At 40.5% G+C, this 19,575-nt stretch overlaps 1 protein-coding gene across 1 annotated transcript; it reads left to right on the top strand.

Annotated features, from left to right (window-relative positions):
• The first annotated feature begins 9,827 nt into the window (after nucleotides 1-9,827).
• klf4 (Kruppel like factor 4) lies at nucleotides 9,828-19,358 on the top strand. The gene is made up of 5 exons (XM_084137504.1): nucleotides 9,828-10,044; nucleotides 10,183-10,297; nucleotides 12,048-12,786; nucleotides 13,817-13,981; nucleotides 15,570-19,358. The coding sequence occupies exons 1-5, from the start codon at nucleotides 10,040-10,042 to the stop codon at nucleotides 15,743-15,745; spliced, it is 1,200 nt and encodes a 399-aa protein (XP_083993630.1). The 5' UTR covers nucleotides 9,828-10,039; the 3' UTR covers nucleotides 15,746-19,358.
• The last annotated feature ends 217 nt before the right edge of the window (nucleotides 19,359-19,575 follow it).

Consider the following 19,575-nt stretch of genomic DNA (forward strand, 5'->3'; position numbering starts at 1 on the left):
AAATTTCCGTCGTAACTATTCGGTTCGCAGCGTTATGGGAAACTGCACCGTGGTGTACTTTAACATTGGGTTTATGACATCATTAGTGACATCACTTCCTGTTGTCCATACTCACTGTGGTGTCGGATGGTTAAAGTATTGAGCCTGCTCTGGAAGACACACAAGCTGTTCATTTCAAACATATAAAAAACACAGCAAAACATGATGAGAAGGGGTTTGAAAATGTGACAGAGACTTCACAGTCACTGAACATGAACATCGGAAAGTTTGAAACGCCCTTGAATCCGGTGTCTACAGCTGATCATCCAACATAAACACCAGGAATTACATCATTCAAGTGCAAATCACAGACAGCGTGTGGACGCAACGACGCACGTCAGATTACAGCAGGGAAGAGTTGGGGGAATCCCAGTGAAAGTCTGAGGACGGGAGAGGTTTACATTAGGAGATTACGTCTCAGACTCATTCCAGAGACCCAGCGCTCCTTCAATTCCCTGAAAGTTGCACTTTATTTCATCACTTTGTTTCTCAGCATCTGGAGAGAATCCAGAACCCGCCCTCGCTCAGACACAATCAAGCAAACCCACGGCCCAAAATCACACTTAAACGTCTCGCTGACTTATTTAAGCTCAACCTGATTTCTGTAGCTTGCTTCCTACACTGCAAACATGCTTTTCTTACTCGGTGTTTCTGTCTTGTTTCCAGTCCAAATATCTAAAACTTCTTAAATCAAGATGTATTAGATGAGTAAAATATCATAAGAGTTTTATTTTCCGGGGGAATTAGAATGTTTTTAAAAGAAGTCTCTTCTGCTCACCAAGGCTGTGTTTATTTGATTAAAAATACACACATACACACACACACAAAAACTGTAATATTGTTAAATATTATTTCCAATGTAAAACAGCTGTTTTCATTTATGAAACCTTTATGATTATTATCAGTGTTGACAGTTGTGTGTGTTGTGTAAGGATTCTTTGATGAACAGAAAGTTCAAAAGAACAGCATTTATTTGAAATAGAATCTTTTATAACATTATAAATGTCTTTACTGTAACTTTTGATCAATTTAATTCATCCTTGATTAATAAAAGTATTGATTTATTTTATTTATATAAGGCCTGCTGAAACAATTCAATTCAATTCAATTCAATTCACGTTTATTTGTATAGTGCTTTTCACAATCACTTCAAAGCAGCTTTACAGAAAGTGCATGAGTCCATATTACAGTTTACAGTGATCTGTTATCAGAGGGAACTGTCTAAGTTATGTATTTCAGAAATGTACATGAAGCTATAAAGTCAGAGATAGCTAAAAATGTATTTATTTAAACAATGTAATAATTTAATGCAGAAAGAATGAGCTCAGTGAAGTAATGAATACTTGTTTGTTAACAAATAATGAAACAAGGGACCGGAAACTATAGGCCCGTCTTTCACCCAAAACCACAGAAATGTCTCTGACTCCCATTCCCTCACTCTCTGACTCCCATTCCCTCACTCTCTGACTCCCATTCCCTCACTCTCTGACTCCCATTCCCTCACTCTCTGACTCCCATTCCCTCACTCTCTGACTCCCATTCCCTCACTCTCTGACTCCCATTCCCTCACTCTCTGATTCCCATTCCCTCACTCTCTGACTCCCATTCCCTCACTCTCTGATTCCCATTCCCTCACTCTCTGACTCCCATTCCCTCACTCTCTGATTCCCATTCATTCCCTCACTCTCTGATTCCCATTCCCTCACTCTCTGACTCCCATTCCCTCACTCTCTGATTCCCATTCATTCCCTCACTCTCTGATTCCCATTCCCTCACTCTCTGACTCCCATTCCCTCACTCTCTGACTCCCATTCCCTCACTCTCTGATTCCCATTCCCTCACTCTCTGATTCCCATTCCCTCACTCTCTGACTCCCATTCCCTCACTCTCTGACTCCCATTCCCTCACTCTCTGATTCCCATTCCCTCACTCTCTGATTCCCATTCCCTCACTCTCTGATTCCCATTCCCTCACTCTCTGACTCCCATTCCCTCACTCTCTGATTCCCATTCCCTCACTCTCTGATTCCCATTCCCTCACTCTCTGACTCCCATTCCCTCACTCTCTGACTCCCATTCCCTCACTCTCTGATTCCCATTCCCTCACTCTCTGACTCCCATTCCCTCACTCTCTGACTCCCATTCCCTCACTCTCTGATTCCCATTCCCTCACTCTCTGACTCCCATTCCCTCACTCTCTGATTCCCATTCCCTCACTCTCTGATTCCCATTCCCTCACTCTCTGACTCCCATTCCCTCACTCTCTGATTCCCATTCATTCCCTCACTCTCTGATTCCCATTCCCTCACTCTCTGACTCCCATTCCCTCACTCTCTGATTCCCATTCATTCCCTCACTCTCTGATTCCCATTCCCTCACTCTCTGACTCCCATTCCCTCACTCTCTGACTCCCATTCCCTCACTCTCTGATTCCCATTCCCTCACTCTCTGACTCCCATTCCCTCACTCTCTGACTCCCATTCCCTCACTCTCTGATTCCCATTCCCTTACTCTCCCATTCCCTCACTCTCTGACTCCCATTCCCTTACTCTCCCATTCCCTCACTCTCTGATTCCCATTCCCTTACTCTCCCATTCCCTCACTCTCTGACTCCCATTCCCTCACTCTCTGATTCCCATTTCCTCACTCTCTGATTCCCATTCCCTTACTCTCCCATTCCCTCACTCTCTGACTCCCATTCCCTCACTCTCTGATTCCCATTCCCTCACTCTCTGATTCCCATTCCCTTACTCTCCCATTCCCTCACTCTCTGATTCCCATTCCCTCACTCTCTGATTCCCATTCCCTCACTCTCTGATTCCCATTCCCTCACTCTCTGACTCCCATTCCCTTACTCTCCCATTCCCTCACTCTCTGATTCCCATTCCCTTACTCTCCCATTCCCTCACTCTCTGATTCCCATTCCCTCACTCTCTGATTCCCATTCCCTTACTCTCCCATTCCCTCACTCTCCCATTTCCTCACTCTCTGATTCCCATTCCCTCACTCTCTGATTCCCATTCCCTCACTCTCTGATTCCCATTCCCTCACTCTCTGATTCCCATTCCCTCACTCTATGACTCCCATTCCCTCGCTCGGCCCGAACCGTGACGTTAGTGTGTTGTGAGTAAGTGTAATGTTTGCTAACAGCAGAGGAGGAGCAGTCTGGAGTCTGACAGTGGTCTCGTGGACTCTGTGTGTTTGTGTCCATGCAAAAAGAGAAACCAGAAATAATCATAATGTTGTTTTGCCCCACACAAAAGGGGATTAGTTTAATCTAAACTACATTAAACCTCGCATGACATCTGCTCTCTGCAGGAAACCTCCAAATGGGTAATTTCATGTCAAATCAACCAAATTTCAAGAAATTACCTGGCTCAAAATTTAGATTTAGTTAATATTTTCTCTAAATAAAGATAGACAATTTGTAGGGAATTCCAAGTCTGTGCACATATATTCAGACGCACAAAACTATAGAACCAATTCTTAATGCGCATGTGAACGATCAGCGTTTCTCACAGGTTCGGGTTTAAAGTCTGTGTAGAGAGAATGGTGTCGTCTTAGCGGCCCCTAATTTAATAACAAATGATCGTTGCGAAGGAAGCGAGTCAATCAAAACTAACTTTAGCTGGAAAATAACTTTATTAAAGAACCGCTATAAAGCCAAAACAATCCCTGTTACCCTAAATTATACGCTTATCTCTGTAAAGCTGCTTTGAAACAATCTACATTGTTAAAAGCGCTATATAAATGAAGATGACTTGACTTGACAAACATAAATAGTAATGATGGGAAAAAATGGGACAAAAGCACTTCTTGTGTTTTTTGCCTCAAGTTTGCATGCCTGTAACTCAAGAAGCATTAAATACATTTTAATATCCTTTTAGATTCTGGTTCTTCACAAACATTTCTTTCAGTATCTTCATTTTAAAGGCCCTATATGGTCCAATCCCAGAGATATGGAGATCTTAATGCGGCTCTGTGAGTAAATTGGTCAATTATACACATTTTCAGTGGCAAGAAAACCAAATGTGGGTCTCTTTGCACACAGCCGATGCTTTTCTTCTTTTAAAAAGGAATATCTGAAAAACAAATAATGTTGAAACTAGAAATGTATCTAATTTTTTTTTTTCTATCAACACAATTGCATTGAAGAGACCTGTATACTATTATTTTTCCAAAGTTTGTATGTAACTCTAAAAAAGATATCTTAATAGATTATAATTCTTAATAAACTCTTCATTTTTGAGACCCCCTATGGTTCAAGCTTTATGCTTTTGCTTTTGTAAGTTGTTTTAGATTTAAGCAACTTTGTAACTTCATCTCAGATGTTTCTACTAAAAATCTTTATTTTCTTTAGAGAAATCATCGGCACAAATCATAACTAAATGTGACTTTTGGAACGATCATAGACCAACTGTGTTGTTTTGAGCATTTTTATGTTGAGAAATATGTAACCTTTGAGTAAATCTGGATCATGTTTTATGTCAAATTAGACCACAAATACAGACAAATATAATTAAAGAGCGTGGCGAGACGTGAGAACAGTAATGTCCGGTGCAGACGCGGTGTGTGTCACGGCTCAGAGTGTGTGTGAAAGTGTGATTCAGCTCTGCTTCCCAGCTTTTTAGAGGCTTCTAATTCTGGAGATGCCCAGTGACATCACCCCGGTCCAGAGCCAGCCCATATGCCCCCGCACACACACACACACACACACACACACACACACGTTTGGTTCACTATCTTTGTGGGGACTTAGGCGTAATGGTTTTTATACTGTACAAACTGTATTCTGTCTCCTCACACTAACCCAACCCCTAACCCTTCCCATCACACACACACACACACACACTAACCCAACCCCTAAACCTACCCATCACACACACACACACACACACTAACCCAACCCCTAAACCTACCCATCACACACACACACACACACTAATCCGACCCCTAAACCTACCCATCACACACACACACACACACTAACCCAACCCCCTAACCCTACCCATCACACACACACACACACACACACACTAACCTGACCCCTAAACCTACCCATCTCACACACACACACACACTAACCCGACCCCTAACCCTACCCATCTCACACACACACACACACACACTAACCCAACCCCTAACCCTACCCATCACACACACACACACACACACACACTAACCCGACCCCTAACCCTACCCATCACACACACACACACACACACACACACTAACCCGACCCTTAACCCTACCCATCACACACACACACACACACACACACACTAACCCAACCCCTAACCCTACCCATCACACACACACACTAACCCAACCCCTAACCCTACCCATCACACACACACACACACTAACCCTAACCCTACCCATCACACACACACACACACACACACACCCATCACACAAACACACACACATACACTAACCCGACCCCTAACCCTACCCATCACACAAACACACACACACACACACACACACACACTAACTCGACCTCTAACCCTACCCATCACACACACACACACACACACTAACCCGAACCCTAACCCTACCCATCACACACACACACACACTAACCTGACCCCTAAACCTACCCATCTCACACACACACACACACACTAACCCGACCCCTAACCCTACCCATCACACACACACACACTAACCTGACCCCTAAACCTACCCATCACACACACACACACACACACACTAACCCGATTCCTAACCCTACCCATCACAGAAAACTTTCTGCATTTTTACATTTTCAGAAAAATATACTTTAGTGTGTTCAATAACCCATTTCCCTCGTGGGGATCTCAGGTTTACTATCCTTGCGTTATTAATTGGTCCCCACAATGTAATATAAGCCTGTACACACACACACACACACACACACACACACACACACCTGGGCAGCGAGCCTGGATCCCCCCCGCTCTCTGTGGTGTTCTGGGACTGGGACACACACACACACACACACGCTCTCTGTGGTGTTCTGGGACAGGGACACACACACACACACACACACTCTGTGGTGTTCTGGGATAGGGTCATGTGATCAGGAAGCGTGGCTCCGGTCCACACACACTAACCCGACCCCTAAACCTACCCATCACACACACACACACACACACACACACACACACACACACTGTGGTGTTCTGGGACTGGGATCGGGTCATGTGATCAGGAAGCGTGGCTCCGGTCCGTGTTCCTGCTGGCTGAAGAGGAACAGTGTGACGAGTGGGCGGCGCTGGGACTCTTACACACACTCTTACACACACTCTTACACACTGGGTTAAAAATAACCAGCATATTTAAGGCTGAGGAGGAATCCCTCCGAACTCAGAGGCGGCGCAGAACGCCGCGCGACAGGAGCTCTCGCTCACACACACTCTTCCCAACACTGCTCCTCTCGGACTGGGCTGGTGCTCACTCAGTATGCGTGTCCTTTTTCCAGTCCAACCATCTACAAATTCTTAAATCAAGATGCTTTTACTTAATGCCATAAGATATTATGTCTTGTTTTCTGGGGAAATAAATAAAAATTAAGTGAGTTTTTGCTTAAAACAAGCAAAATGATCTGCCAATGGGGTCAGAAAAATAATCATGTTTCTGTTTGAATTCTTACTCCACTGGCAGATAGTTTTGCTTGTTTTAAGCAGAATCTTACGGTATTTTACTCATCTAGTGAATGCATTTTGATTTAAGAATTTTCAGATATTTGAACTGGAAACAAGACACAAAAACTAAGTAAGAAAAGCATTTTTGCAGTGTGGATCTGTCTCAGCGCATTTAACAAGGACATGGTGTCAGAAACTGAGAAACTGCAAGAAAAAAGCATCCGGCTGACTTTCCAACAACATGTATACATATACATGGAAAACTCTTTTGTTTCCCTGTTTTGTTGCCTTTTAAAAATTACTGTGATTTAAAAAACTGTAAAAATGCTACGATGAAAAACTATGAATTGGCTGACAGAACGTTTCTGCTCTATATACGGTGAATAACTGTAATAGATCTAACCGTACGTTTAATATAATTTTACAGTAAAATACCGTTACATTTACAGTTTTTGGAAGTCATTGTATAATTTACAGTGAAAAAACGTAAATTGGCATTTCCACAATTTCAACTTTTGTGAGGAAAAGCTGCGTGTGATGAGCTTTGATTGATCATGTGACTCTCATCTCCGCTGTGATTGGTGGTTGTCAGTGTTCTACAATGGTACCAAACAGATATTAGTACTTTAATAGGTGGGTAAATTAACATTATATCAGATAGTGAAATACTTTTTTTTACTGTAAATTTAAGTTAAGTCTGTAAAACCGAAAATGTTGCTACCGCATTTTTTACGTTAAATTTCTGGCCACCACAGCTGCCGTTTATTACCGTAAATTTTATTAATTTTTTTTTCCAGTGTGAGAGAGAGAAACAGACGAGAATCATAAACGGAAGCATGAGTGTGTAGAGTGAAAATGAAAGCGCAGGACAGATGAACGAAGAGTTTAGACATTTGAGGAAAAACTCAAACACCTGGAGCAAAAAAAAAAGAAATATATATTTCTTTTTTTTTTGCTCCAGGTGTTTGAGTTTTTCCTCAAATATCTAAACTCTTCGTTCATCTGTCCTGCGCTTTCATTTTCATTTTCATTTTCATATATATATATATATATATATATATATATATATATCGGCCTAGTTTAGATTAAGCCAGGATTAGGCCTTAGTTTAATTAGGGCATTTAAGTAGCTTTTATTAACGTTCCTTTGAAAAAAAAAAAATCTTGAGACAACATTGACACATTGATATATATTTTAAGATAAGCGTTCAGTTAAAACAGCTCAAACATTTAGTCTGGGAATATTTTAAGCCTGGAAAGATTATTTTCAGGATTGATCCAGACTGAACAAACATATTCTGATAGCAACTGTCCATTCATTTACGATCATTTAACACACTCTTCACTGATTATAACTCAGCCATGCAGTGTCGTGTAAATTAATCTTCCTCCGACAACACTCCACCATATGCAAATCCACTGAAGGAAAATCACCTGTTTATTTAAATATCTAATTTGCATTCTGATTCCTGGATATAGAGAGTCTGTCAAGATGTTCCCACAGGTATAGAGCGCGGTGAGACTATCAGAGTTCACCATCTCAAGTAAACACAAATACAGTATGCCAAGGAAATTAAACTGGGTACGGATGCTCCTTCAGGAATGTTCGTTTGCATAAAAGCTCATGAAAACCCTAAAATAATCATCACTGCCATTATAATCACCTCAGCGAATCATGTCCATTCTTGCAGTGCCACTGTTTCATCACCGCATATGATGTGCTTTTCAGAAAGCGGTATTTTCACATTCCGAAACCAAGAAAGCTTATCGTATCTTTGCAAAGGAGGGTAAATAAACATCAGACGATGGCACTAGATACGAGGTCTCGCCTTCTCTCGTTCCTAAAGCACTTATTCAGTCATAAAATCAGGTTCAAAGAGCAAAGCAACTCTTGAGATTTCACCACCACTATCTTGACCGATCCATGATCGCATATCAACATTTCTCTATCTGCATTAGTCATCATGACATATAACTAGTGAGACGTTTGAGTGTGTGTGTGTGTGTGTGTGTGTGTTGTATTATGTGGCTAAATGCAGGCCTGCTGTTGACAGAGCCAAACGAACAAGATCCTGATGTACCAGGATGGTCCCAGCGCTTGTGTTTGCTCTTCATACAAAGACGATTGTAGACACGTCAAATCCTCCGACACGGGAACGAGTTTATGCAGAAGTCGCCGTTTGAAACATCACACTCGGATATTTACACTCTCAAAATGATATTTAGCGTTTCCTGATTCAGATTTTAGGACACTTTTAGGAGAGATTGTCCAACAGATGTGCGATACTAAACTCGACACTCGCTTACGGTGTAAATATTTCCATGAAATAACATGGAGAAGAGATGTTGATGCAAGAGGAAGTTATCGTGATTAAAGATTATGAGGCACGTGAATTTAAAAACCATAACGATGTGCAAAGATAAGTTGATTATAATAAAAAAATTGCACTATACAAGTGAGAATGCTGACATTAAAAGACCTGAAATAGATTTTGGTTACACTTTATTTTAAGGTGTCATTGTTACAGTGTAATTATATCTTTAAGTACTGAGGGATATTAATGCACTACATGTACTAACTATAGGGTTAGGGTTTGGTTGAGGGTTAGTTGCATGTAATTATGCATAATTTACTGTTGTTACTATGGTAAGTACATGTATCGTATGTAACAAGGACACTGAAAAATAAAGTGTTTTTACTCATGATCAGGTGAAAAAGACTGAATGAATGAATGAATGAATGAATTGAGGGATAATGCATTTCATCACGGAAGAAATCCCACACATTTTCGTCTGCCATTGTCCTGTGCATTGCGGTATAATTAGCGTTAATTACAGCCACGCCTCACAGGAGCAGTTTGCGTTTAAACTCATTACGCACGCACAGGTGTCACAGGTAACACACACACTTCAAAAACACAACAAACTACTTTTCTGCTCGAGCACTAACACTACATTCTGTTCGCCAATGATTCCTCCTCGTGTGAGTCCCGGTTGCTAACACGCACATGTTTGTGTGGATACAAAATACCGGCGCGCTGCCAGATCGTTTTATTATTTTTTCTCTCCTGAATGACGTCACGCCGTGTTTTTTCCCTCGGTTGCCCGGCGACGAGGGGCGTGTCCTGGGTTTAAGAACTAGGCGAGGAAAGCCCTGATCTGACGACTCACTCACTCGAGTCCACACCGCGGAGAACGAGCGCGTCCCGAATGGCACTGAGAGGGAACCGATAGACAGGGAATCCCCGACGAAACCGAGCCGGGCTCTGATGCGCGTGTCCACCGGCATGGCACGGACACGCGTCTGACGCGCGCGTTGGACAGGATCGCAGAATTTAAAACACTGAGGATTTCATTTTTTTGGACTGGACTCATGAGGTGCGTTTTGCACTTCTCCAATACTTTTTTCCTTTGGGTTTTCATATGTCATGTTTTAGGAGCGATAGTTTCCCCAGCCCAGCAGCGTGACTAGGATTATTTTTTATTTTATTTTTTACCTTTTTTCTTCAATTGCAGGCAGCCACCGAGTGAGTTTGACAGTATGGCTCTGAGCGGCACGCTTTTGCCCTCGATCTCCAGCTTTGCTGATGTGAAGCACAATGCCATTATTGGACCTGGGAATGCCAGTTCGGTGAGTATCTAACCTATCCGACAGGTGATGGTCAGCGATCAGTTCACGCGCACATTCACGCGCTTTACTCGCGAAATTCCGCTGCAGGTGAGATTATGTCATCGGCTCGTAGTTGATATTCCTCGAGCAACGCGCGCGGCAGGGGCGTGAACCTCGCGAGCTCTATCTCACCGTCGGCTATTAACTCACACTTCAGGTTGGACTGTCCTTAAGGCACCATAGTTGGAAAAATAAAAACAGTGCTGCATTTAAGCGTCTTTTAATAATGCATAACATCAGATTAAAATCAACGGACAGTTTGTTGATTATTTAGCATGCAAAAATAAACGTCCGCATTTGAGACTTATTATTTATCCTCCACTTCAGGCTGGATTCTCTAAGTTGGAAACATAATTCTGCATTGAAAAAGTCTTTTAATAATGCATAACATCAGATTGAAATCAACGGATAGTTTGGCGATTATTTAGCATGCAAGAATAAACGTCCGCATTTGATAATTATGTCTTTGAGATTTATTATTTATCGTCCACTTTAGGTTGGATTCTCATAGTTGGAAATATAATGCTACTTGAAAGAGTCTTTTAATAATGCATGATATCAGATTAAAAATCAAGGATAATTGGACAATTATTTGGCATGAAAGAATATACTCATCCTTAGTATTTATCATCCACTTCAGGTTGGGTTCTCTTAATTGGGTACTGCATGAAAGAGTCCTTTAATAATTCATAACATCAAAAGAACCAGGTTGATTAAAATCAACATGTCAGTCTGATAGTTTGGTGATTATTTAGCATGCAAGAATAAACGTCCGCGTTTGATAATTACGTCTTTGAGACTTATTGACTTATTATTTATCGTCCACTTCAGGTTGGGATTCTCTTAGTTAAGAACATAATGCTGAATGAAAGAGTTTTTTTAATAATTCATAAAATCAACAGATAGTTTGGCGATGATTTAACATGCAAGAATAAACATCCTTTAATTTCATGCATTTGATAATTACGTCTTTGAGACATTATTATTTATCGTCCTCTTCAGGTTGGGATTCTCTTAGTTGGGAACATAATTCTGCATGAAAGAGTCTTTTAATAACTCATAACATCAGAAGAACCAGGTTGATTAAAATCAACATGATAGTTTGGCGATTATTTAGCATGCAAGAATAAACGTTTGATAATTATGTCTTTGAGACTTATTTATCATCCACTTCAGGTTGGATTATCATAGTTGGAAACATAATTCTGCATTAAAGAGTCTTTTAATAATTCATAAAATCAGATTATAATCAATCAACGGATATTTTGGCGATTATTTAGCATGCAAGAATAAACGTCCTTTAATTTCATGCATTTGATAATTAAGTCTTTGAGACTTATTATTTATCATCCACTTCAGGTTGGGATTCTCTTAGTTGGAAACATAATTCTGCATTAAATCGTCTTTTAATAGTTCATAAAATCAGATTATAATCAATCAACGGATAGTTTGGCGATTATTTAGCATGCAAGAATAAACATACTTTAATTTCACGCAATTGATTATTACGTCTTTATTTATCGTCCACTTCAGGGTTGTGTTCTCTAAGTTGGAAACATAATGCTGCATTAAAGCGTCTTTTCATAATTAATCAAATCAGATTAAAATCAACTGATTATATATAGCATGCAAGAATAAACGTTTGATGATTCCGTGTGCGACACTTACCTTGTCTCATTCCCTCTCTCTGCATGTCTGTGTTTGGAATAAGAGATGGAAGGAGGACATGTCTCAGATGAAACACCCCTGCATGTCTTCAGGTGGGACTTGCACTGACCTGGACGTCCCATCCGTGATGACCAAGAGGGAACCGGAAGAGCTCGACCTGTTGGACTATGATTTTATCCTGTCGAACAGCATGTTTCAAAAACAACAACAACAACAACAACAGCAGCAGCAACAGGAGGCCTCGATGTCCAGAACTCTTCCCCCGTCCCCGTCGCCCTACACCTATCAGATGCCCTCTCCTCAGGACCAGGACAACATGTTGTACAACATCCCGGACATCAGCGACGTGTCTCCCTCCGGAGGTTTCGTTGCGGAGCTGATGAGACCGGAGCTGGATCCTGCATATCTTCATCCCACGAGCCTCCAAGGGAAGTTTGTGGTGAAGACCACCAGGGACATGAGTGATTACAGCATCAGCAAGGGCGGGTTAATGTCGGACACGTCGTCTGTGCCGTTCGTGTGTCCTCCAATTAAAGCGGAGTGTCCTGGCACGTGCACCATCTCCCGACCCATGGATATTCACTTGGGATTGAACTCCGGCTCCGGGGTCGGTCAGAGAACGCTTCTGGATCCTCACGGTTTCGGCACGGGTCGATCTTCCACTTCTTCTCTCTCTCCGGACGAGCGTCCTCAAGCTCAGGTGCTGGGAGAGCCTTCATTATCTCTGGCTCAGGGATATTCCGGTTATTCCGGTTTTCCGCAGCCTCCCGCTCAGTACCAAGGTCAGTCACTACTATTAGTCATTTTACCTTTAATTTTTTTGTATTTGATATTTAATATTTGAGTTTGATAATGTTTTTTATTTAATATTTTGTATTTTTTTTTTATACTTAATTATATTTACGCTGTATTTATAATCCATTTATTCACTTTTTGAGCATAGACCTGAACATTTTATTTCTAACTTAAACTGTGGTAAATCTTGAACGCTTTAGAGCGACAGACTGAAGTTTGATCTCTTTTCAAAGATGATACTTGGCAGATGAAGTAAAAAAAAAATACTATTTAAAATTTGTATATGAAATATATATTTTCAAAATCACGTTTTACTCTAAAACTTAAAAATTCGAGGTTGATATCTCATAAGATGATCTCTCAGTGAGATGTTGTTCGACTGCAGTACCAAACGCTTCCACTAGAGGAACTTCGTCTCATTCATTTCCAATGCGCTCATTTTTGACCGTGAGAAACACAAGTGTGACTATTGTTTTCAGGACCATTTTACCTGTTCAAATCATCAAGTTTCGTACCATTCCAATGAAGTAAAAAATTCTAATAAAACGAAATGTAAAATTTTTCACCATGACTTTGATTTTAGCTTTATGTGAAGCATAACCAGGCGTGCTAATTTCAGTCAGACGATTGCTTTCTGTTAAAGCTCAACCAAAGCATTCATTTTAATCAATTACACTGAGTTTTAACCAAGCGTTAACCTAACTGCAGTTCATCCACTGGCCACTAGAGGCCGGCTGCAGAAGAGACTCAATCCCATAGACACGCATGTTAAAATGGCCAACTTTACAGCAGAATAAAACATGTTTACAGTCTGGTGCAAAAAGTTGTTTTGGTCTATAAAGGTAATTTTGCCCTTTATGACGACTGTGAGGGGGGTGAATATTTTTATAACTCATCCGTTTAAATTATATTAAGCCTTAAAGTTCTGCATAATTAAGGGCGTGGCCACTTGAGTGACAGGTCGGTTTTTGGTCTATATAGCTAATTTTGGCCATTTTACTCTTTACTCTTTGGCAGAGCTGATTTCTCCAGCTGAGGGTTTGCCGGAAGAGTCCAAGCCCAAGCGGGGTCGACGCTCCTGGCCGAGGAAGCGGATCGCGACACACACGTGTGATTACGCTGGCTGCGGGAAAACATACACCAAGAGCTCGCATCTCAAAGCCCACCACAGGACTCACACAGGTCAGTGTCTGCGGCATAGGTCTTTTCGTCTTCCTGGTTCTGAATCGGACTCTTGGATTGGTCGATCCCCCTGTCAATCACAGCTGCTGGACCAATCAGAGGCAGAGCTGATGAGGGAACAGCACTGTCTTCTTTCTTGCTGCTGTTAACAGTCCTGAAAACATCAGACGTGTGTTCAGCTTTACTGGCTGATTAATGTGGCACATTTTATAAGAGTTAAAGGGTAAATTCACCCGAAAACTAAAATCCTGTCATTAATTACTCGCCCTCATGTCGCTCCAAACCCGTAAGACTTTCCTTCATCTTTCAGATTTCTGTCCCTCCATTGAAAGTCTGTTCACACAAGTTGGGTTTGGGTATCGTTTGAATTTTAACAATTCCGATTTTGATTCTGCTTATCAAATCCGATTCCTATTGATTCCTAATTTCGATTCCAATAAGGTAAAAAAAATAAAATAAACAGCCTTAGATATCATTCACATTTAGAGAAATGGGAGTAATGGAATTAGCAATCGCAACAAATAGATACAGCGACAAATAATTTGTCTGACCACACTAGACGCGACTGCGAGATGCGTCAAAATCAATCAAAAACCACAGCCAATCAGAACAGCATGTGGGCGGAGTCAGCCAATCAGAACAGCGTGTGGGCGGAGTCTCACGGCACCAGAGAGTAATCTCGACGGCACTCACAAGAAAATGGATAAGCAGCTACATAATCAAATACACATTTATTACACCATTTAAACATTAAAAATACACAGGCTACTGAGTTACTAAAACAATCTTTGTCAAAGAATACACTTGTTTGTTCACAGTTTGAATGTTCTTGTTTCCATTTGTTTAATTTCAATTGCTTTTACAGCTTCAAAGCTGGAGCACTAAATGATATTCAGAGTCACATGACACGCTTTTAACATCAATAAAGCACATAAACAGCACCTGAGATTATCATTGACACACTTTGTGTTTGTTGTTCCAGCGCGACGTCGCAGAAAAATAGAAACCGTTTCTAAAATAGAATCGTCGCGTGTCGCCGTCGGTTACGACAAACACTCGATTAACATGGAAAAGAACCTTTTATCACGCGCCGTGTCGCGTGTAGTTAGCACACGGTGTTGGTCACATCCAAAACATGCACAGAAAATGTGATTTTAATGTGATTTTAAAACCACTCAAGCGTGAGACGACACTGTTTTCAGTGCCTAATATTATTTCTGCCGTCTAAAGGAATCAAAAAGAGGAATCAAAATTTTAATTTTATAACAAGTTTCCGATTCCTGACCTCAAGTATTGGATTTTCGATTGCCAAACCCTCTGTGACACACATGTGCTGCAATGCCGATCTGAAGAGAGTGCCGTTGGCAAGTGTTGTGATCTGCTAGTCAAACAGCAGGTTGATACTGATCCCTGATGAAATAAACCACAAGCCTGTGTATGACTTCCCCTTCTATTCAATAAACCAAAGGACGAGCAACATCTGAACTGCCTCTCTCTCTCTCTCTCTCTCTCTCTTTAGTTGAGTGTGATTGTTCTGGTTAGGACCTGAGGGTGAAGCGCTAACTGTTGCATGTGCTTGTGTGTTCAGGAGAAAAGCCGTATCACTGTGACTGGGAGGGATGTGGCTGGAAGTTCGCCCGTTCGGACGAGCTCACGAGGCATTACCGAAAACACACGGGACATCGGCCGTTTCAGTGCCAGAAGTGCGACAGGGCGTTCTCTCGGTCCGACCACCTCGCACTGCACATGAAGCGCCATCTATAACCACAACTGGAGGACGTCAGAACAAGTGAAGAGACTGGAGAACCACGTGTTGCCTTTGAGTCAGTGGCTGCGTTTACATGCAGACTATAACCCGTTAGCAATCGGCTCAATCGGACTGGAAAGCCTTCGTGTAAAAACACATTAATCGATCCCAATTAAATTTCAATCGGATTGAAAGGGGTTTATTCCTTTTCTAATCCGATCTAGAGAACATATGAACACTTGATCGGATTGAAAACTGAAACTGAAAGGACTGAAATAGCGTAATGACGTTGAAACAGCGTGATGACGTAGCAATAGCGTGATGACGTTGAAATAGCGTAATGACGTAGCAATAGCGTAATGACATAGAAATACCGTAATGACGTTGAAATAGCGTAATGACGTAGAAATAGCGTAATGACGTAGAAATAGCGTAATGACGTTGAAATAGCGTAATGACGTAGCAATAGCGTGATGACGTAGCAATAGCGTAATGACGTAGAAATAGCGTAATGACGTTGAAATAGCGTAATGACGTAGAAATAGCGTAATGACGTTGAAATAGCGTAATGACGTAGCAATAGCGTGATGACGTAGAAATAACGTAATGACGCAGCAATAGCATAATGACGTAGACTTGGCAAAATGACGTAGCAATAGCTTAATGACGTAGAAATAGCGTAATGACGTAGCAATAGCGTAATGACAGAAATAGCGTAATGACACAGCAATAGCATAATGACATAGAAATAACATAATGACGCAGCAATAGCATAATGATGTAGACATAGCGAAATGACGCAGCAATAGCATAATGATGTAGACATAGCGAAATGACGTAGCAATAGCGTAATGATGTAGACATAGCGAAATGACGTAGCAATAGCGTAATGACGTAGCAATAGCGTAATGACGCAGCAATAGCGTAATGACATTGAAATAGCATAATGACGCAGCAATAGCGTAATGACATAGAAATACCGTAATGACGTTGAAATAGCGTAATGACGTAGAAATAGCGTAATGACGTAGAAATAGCGTAATGACGTTGAAATAGCGTAATGACGTAGCAATAGCGTGATGACGTAGCAATAGCGTAATGACGTAGAAATAGCGTAATGACGTTGAAATAGCGTAATGACGTAGAAATAGCGTAATGACGTTGAAATAGCGTAATGACGTAGCAATAGCGTGATGACGTAGCAATAGCGTGATGACGTAGAAATAACGTAATGACGCAGCAATAGCATAATGACGTAGACTTGGCAAAATGACGTAGCAATAGCTTAATGACGTAGAAATAGCGTAATGACGTAGCAATAGCGTAATGACAGAAATAGCGTAATGACACAGCAATAGCATAATGACATAGAAATAACATAATGACGCAGCAATAGCGTAATGATGTAGACATAGCGAAATGATGTAGCAATAGCGTAATGATGTAGACATAGCGAAATGACGTAGCAATAGCGTAATGACGTAGCAATAGCGTAATGACGCAGCAATAGCGTAATGACATTGAAATAGCATAATGACGCAGCAATAGCGTAATGATGTAGACATAGCATAATGACGTTGAAATAGCGAAATGACGTATGACAGAACGAGCTGTTGTTCCTGTTGAATAAAGTGTCATATAAATGAGTTTCCCGTCATTATAAAATTACATTATTACATTACATTAACAACATATTATTATTAATTACTATTATTATTATATTATTATAATTATTCTATTATTTATATATTTCGTCATATGCTCAACGTCTCCAAATTTTGACCAGAAATGGATAAATATTAATTCTGCTGTTTAAAACAAATAAAGAACCAGTGTATGAGAATAGTTATGCGCAAACAGCGGGAAACTGTATATTCGTCAGAAAATATATCCCGATTTGAAGCTTTTGACATATAAACTCATTTTTGATCACCAAAATGACACATTTACACTATAAGCGCGCACATCAACCCGATCACATGTTCAGCGTTCATGTAAACTCCACATCCAGGGCTGATCTCCGTCCGACTGAAGCACGAGTAAACGCAGCCGCTGGAACTCTACGACGAGCTGTTTTCCACAGCATCAGGGTTGGGACTTTTCTTCCTCTTTTCTTCTTTTTTTTGTGTTTTTTGTCGTCGTCTTCCAACATGCTGGTGATTCGAGAGGCTCTGCCTGTTTTCTGGGACGATACTGGAACGTGCGTCTACTTACCGACAAGACTTGGAGATGCCAAGTGCCAAACTAAAGACTGGAAGTATATGAATATCAGGGATACACATTAGATTATATACAGGGTTTGAAATTAACACTCGCCAAACGCGGGAAAAATCCACTGTGGCGGGAAACGCCGTCCAATCACGTGCGCGTGTTGTTATCACGTTTACTCACTTTGCTGGGAAGTTCGTGTAAAAGCCAAATCTACGCAGATTTAGCGCAAATACTCAACATACAGTGTATTACGCAGAATCTGCTCATATCTGGCACAACAAACAACAGCGCTTGTTCACTTGCGTTGAAGCAATAGCGAAGATTAAAAAGCATTTGGTGAACAGAAAAGATATTAATTTTCAACATCCTAATTTTTTTTTTAATGTTCTTTGTACTGTATTGATCAGTCCATCTAAAACACGTTTTGGGAAGGGAGGAGAATAAGAATACACTGTCCAAATATCAAAAAATTATTAAAGCATTTACTAGATTAGAAATTATGTCCTGTTTTCGGGAGAATTAATCAAAATTAAGTGAGTTGATGCGGATATGGTCAGAAAAATTATGTTAATTCAAACAGAAACATGATTATTTTTCTGAACCCATTGGCAGATCATTTTGCTTGTTTTAAGCAAAAACTCATTTAATTTGTATTTATTTCCCCAGAAAACAAGACATAATATCTTATGGCATTTTACTACTTAAGTAAATGCATCTTGATTTAAGAAATGTATTTGGACTGGAAACAAGACAAAAAGTTAGAGAAGCATTTTCTGCAGTGTAAGAAATGAATGTATGAAATCCAAATATTATATATATATATGCTGTGACGTAGTTAATCTGGTTTATATCTTTTTTCTTTTTTTTGGGGCTAGTTGAAGTTCTGAATGTCCGGTAACGTAAAAAATGTTGTAGCCAAATTGGCCGGTGAGTGAAAACGTTGATTTCAAACCCTGATTATATGTATTAACGAGGCCTTTAATTGACCCACATTCCATCTCTCAATCCTCAAACACTGATTCGTCGACTGGACTGTTTAAAAGCCATTAATTTCAGGTACAGAATAATTTATAGGTGTGTTACGAGAAGGTGCTGGTGTATTCAGTGCGGTACCAAAGATTAAAGTGGACTTTACTGGAGCGCTCGGGGCGAACGCACGACCTCTCCTCGGTGACGGACATCTAAACTGCACTGTGGTTTCAAGGTGCAATAATTTTGATATGTAAGACATGCATATTTTTATATAAGACACAACAACAAAAATAACTCTGAACAAAACTGTTTTGTTTATAGTCAGATTCATGTAATATAATCTTACGTTTTGTACATTTGTAAATATTTTTCATTAAGGTTTTTTGTATTTTATGTATGAATGCAATCCGATAATAAACCAAAAATAAAAGGTATACGTGACTTGTATTTTCTGTTCAGTGGATAATGTGTGATTAAACTGAACGTTTGCATGCATTAAGCTGCATAATCAGGGTTTTCTGCTCATTATTTCTGCTAATTATCATCTGTTTAGCAGACAGAACACATTCACTTCTCTATAAAATTGGTTTCAGTCTGATTTTTGCTTTTACTGCATGAAAATGTTATGATTTTAAGTGTGAATCAGCATTTTTTTTACTAGAAA

The sequence above is a fragment of the Abramis brama genome (genome assembly GCF_963993115.1).
Source record: "Abramis brama genome assembly, chromosome: 15".
NCBI lineage: Eukaryota > Metazoa > Chordata > Actinopteri > Cypriniformes > Leuciscidae > Abramis > Abramis brama.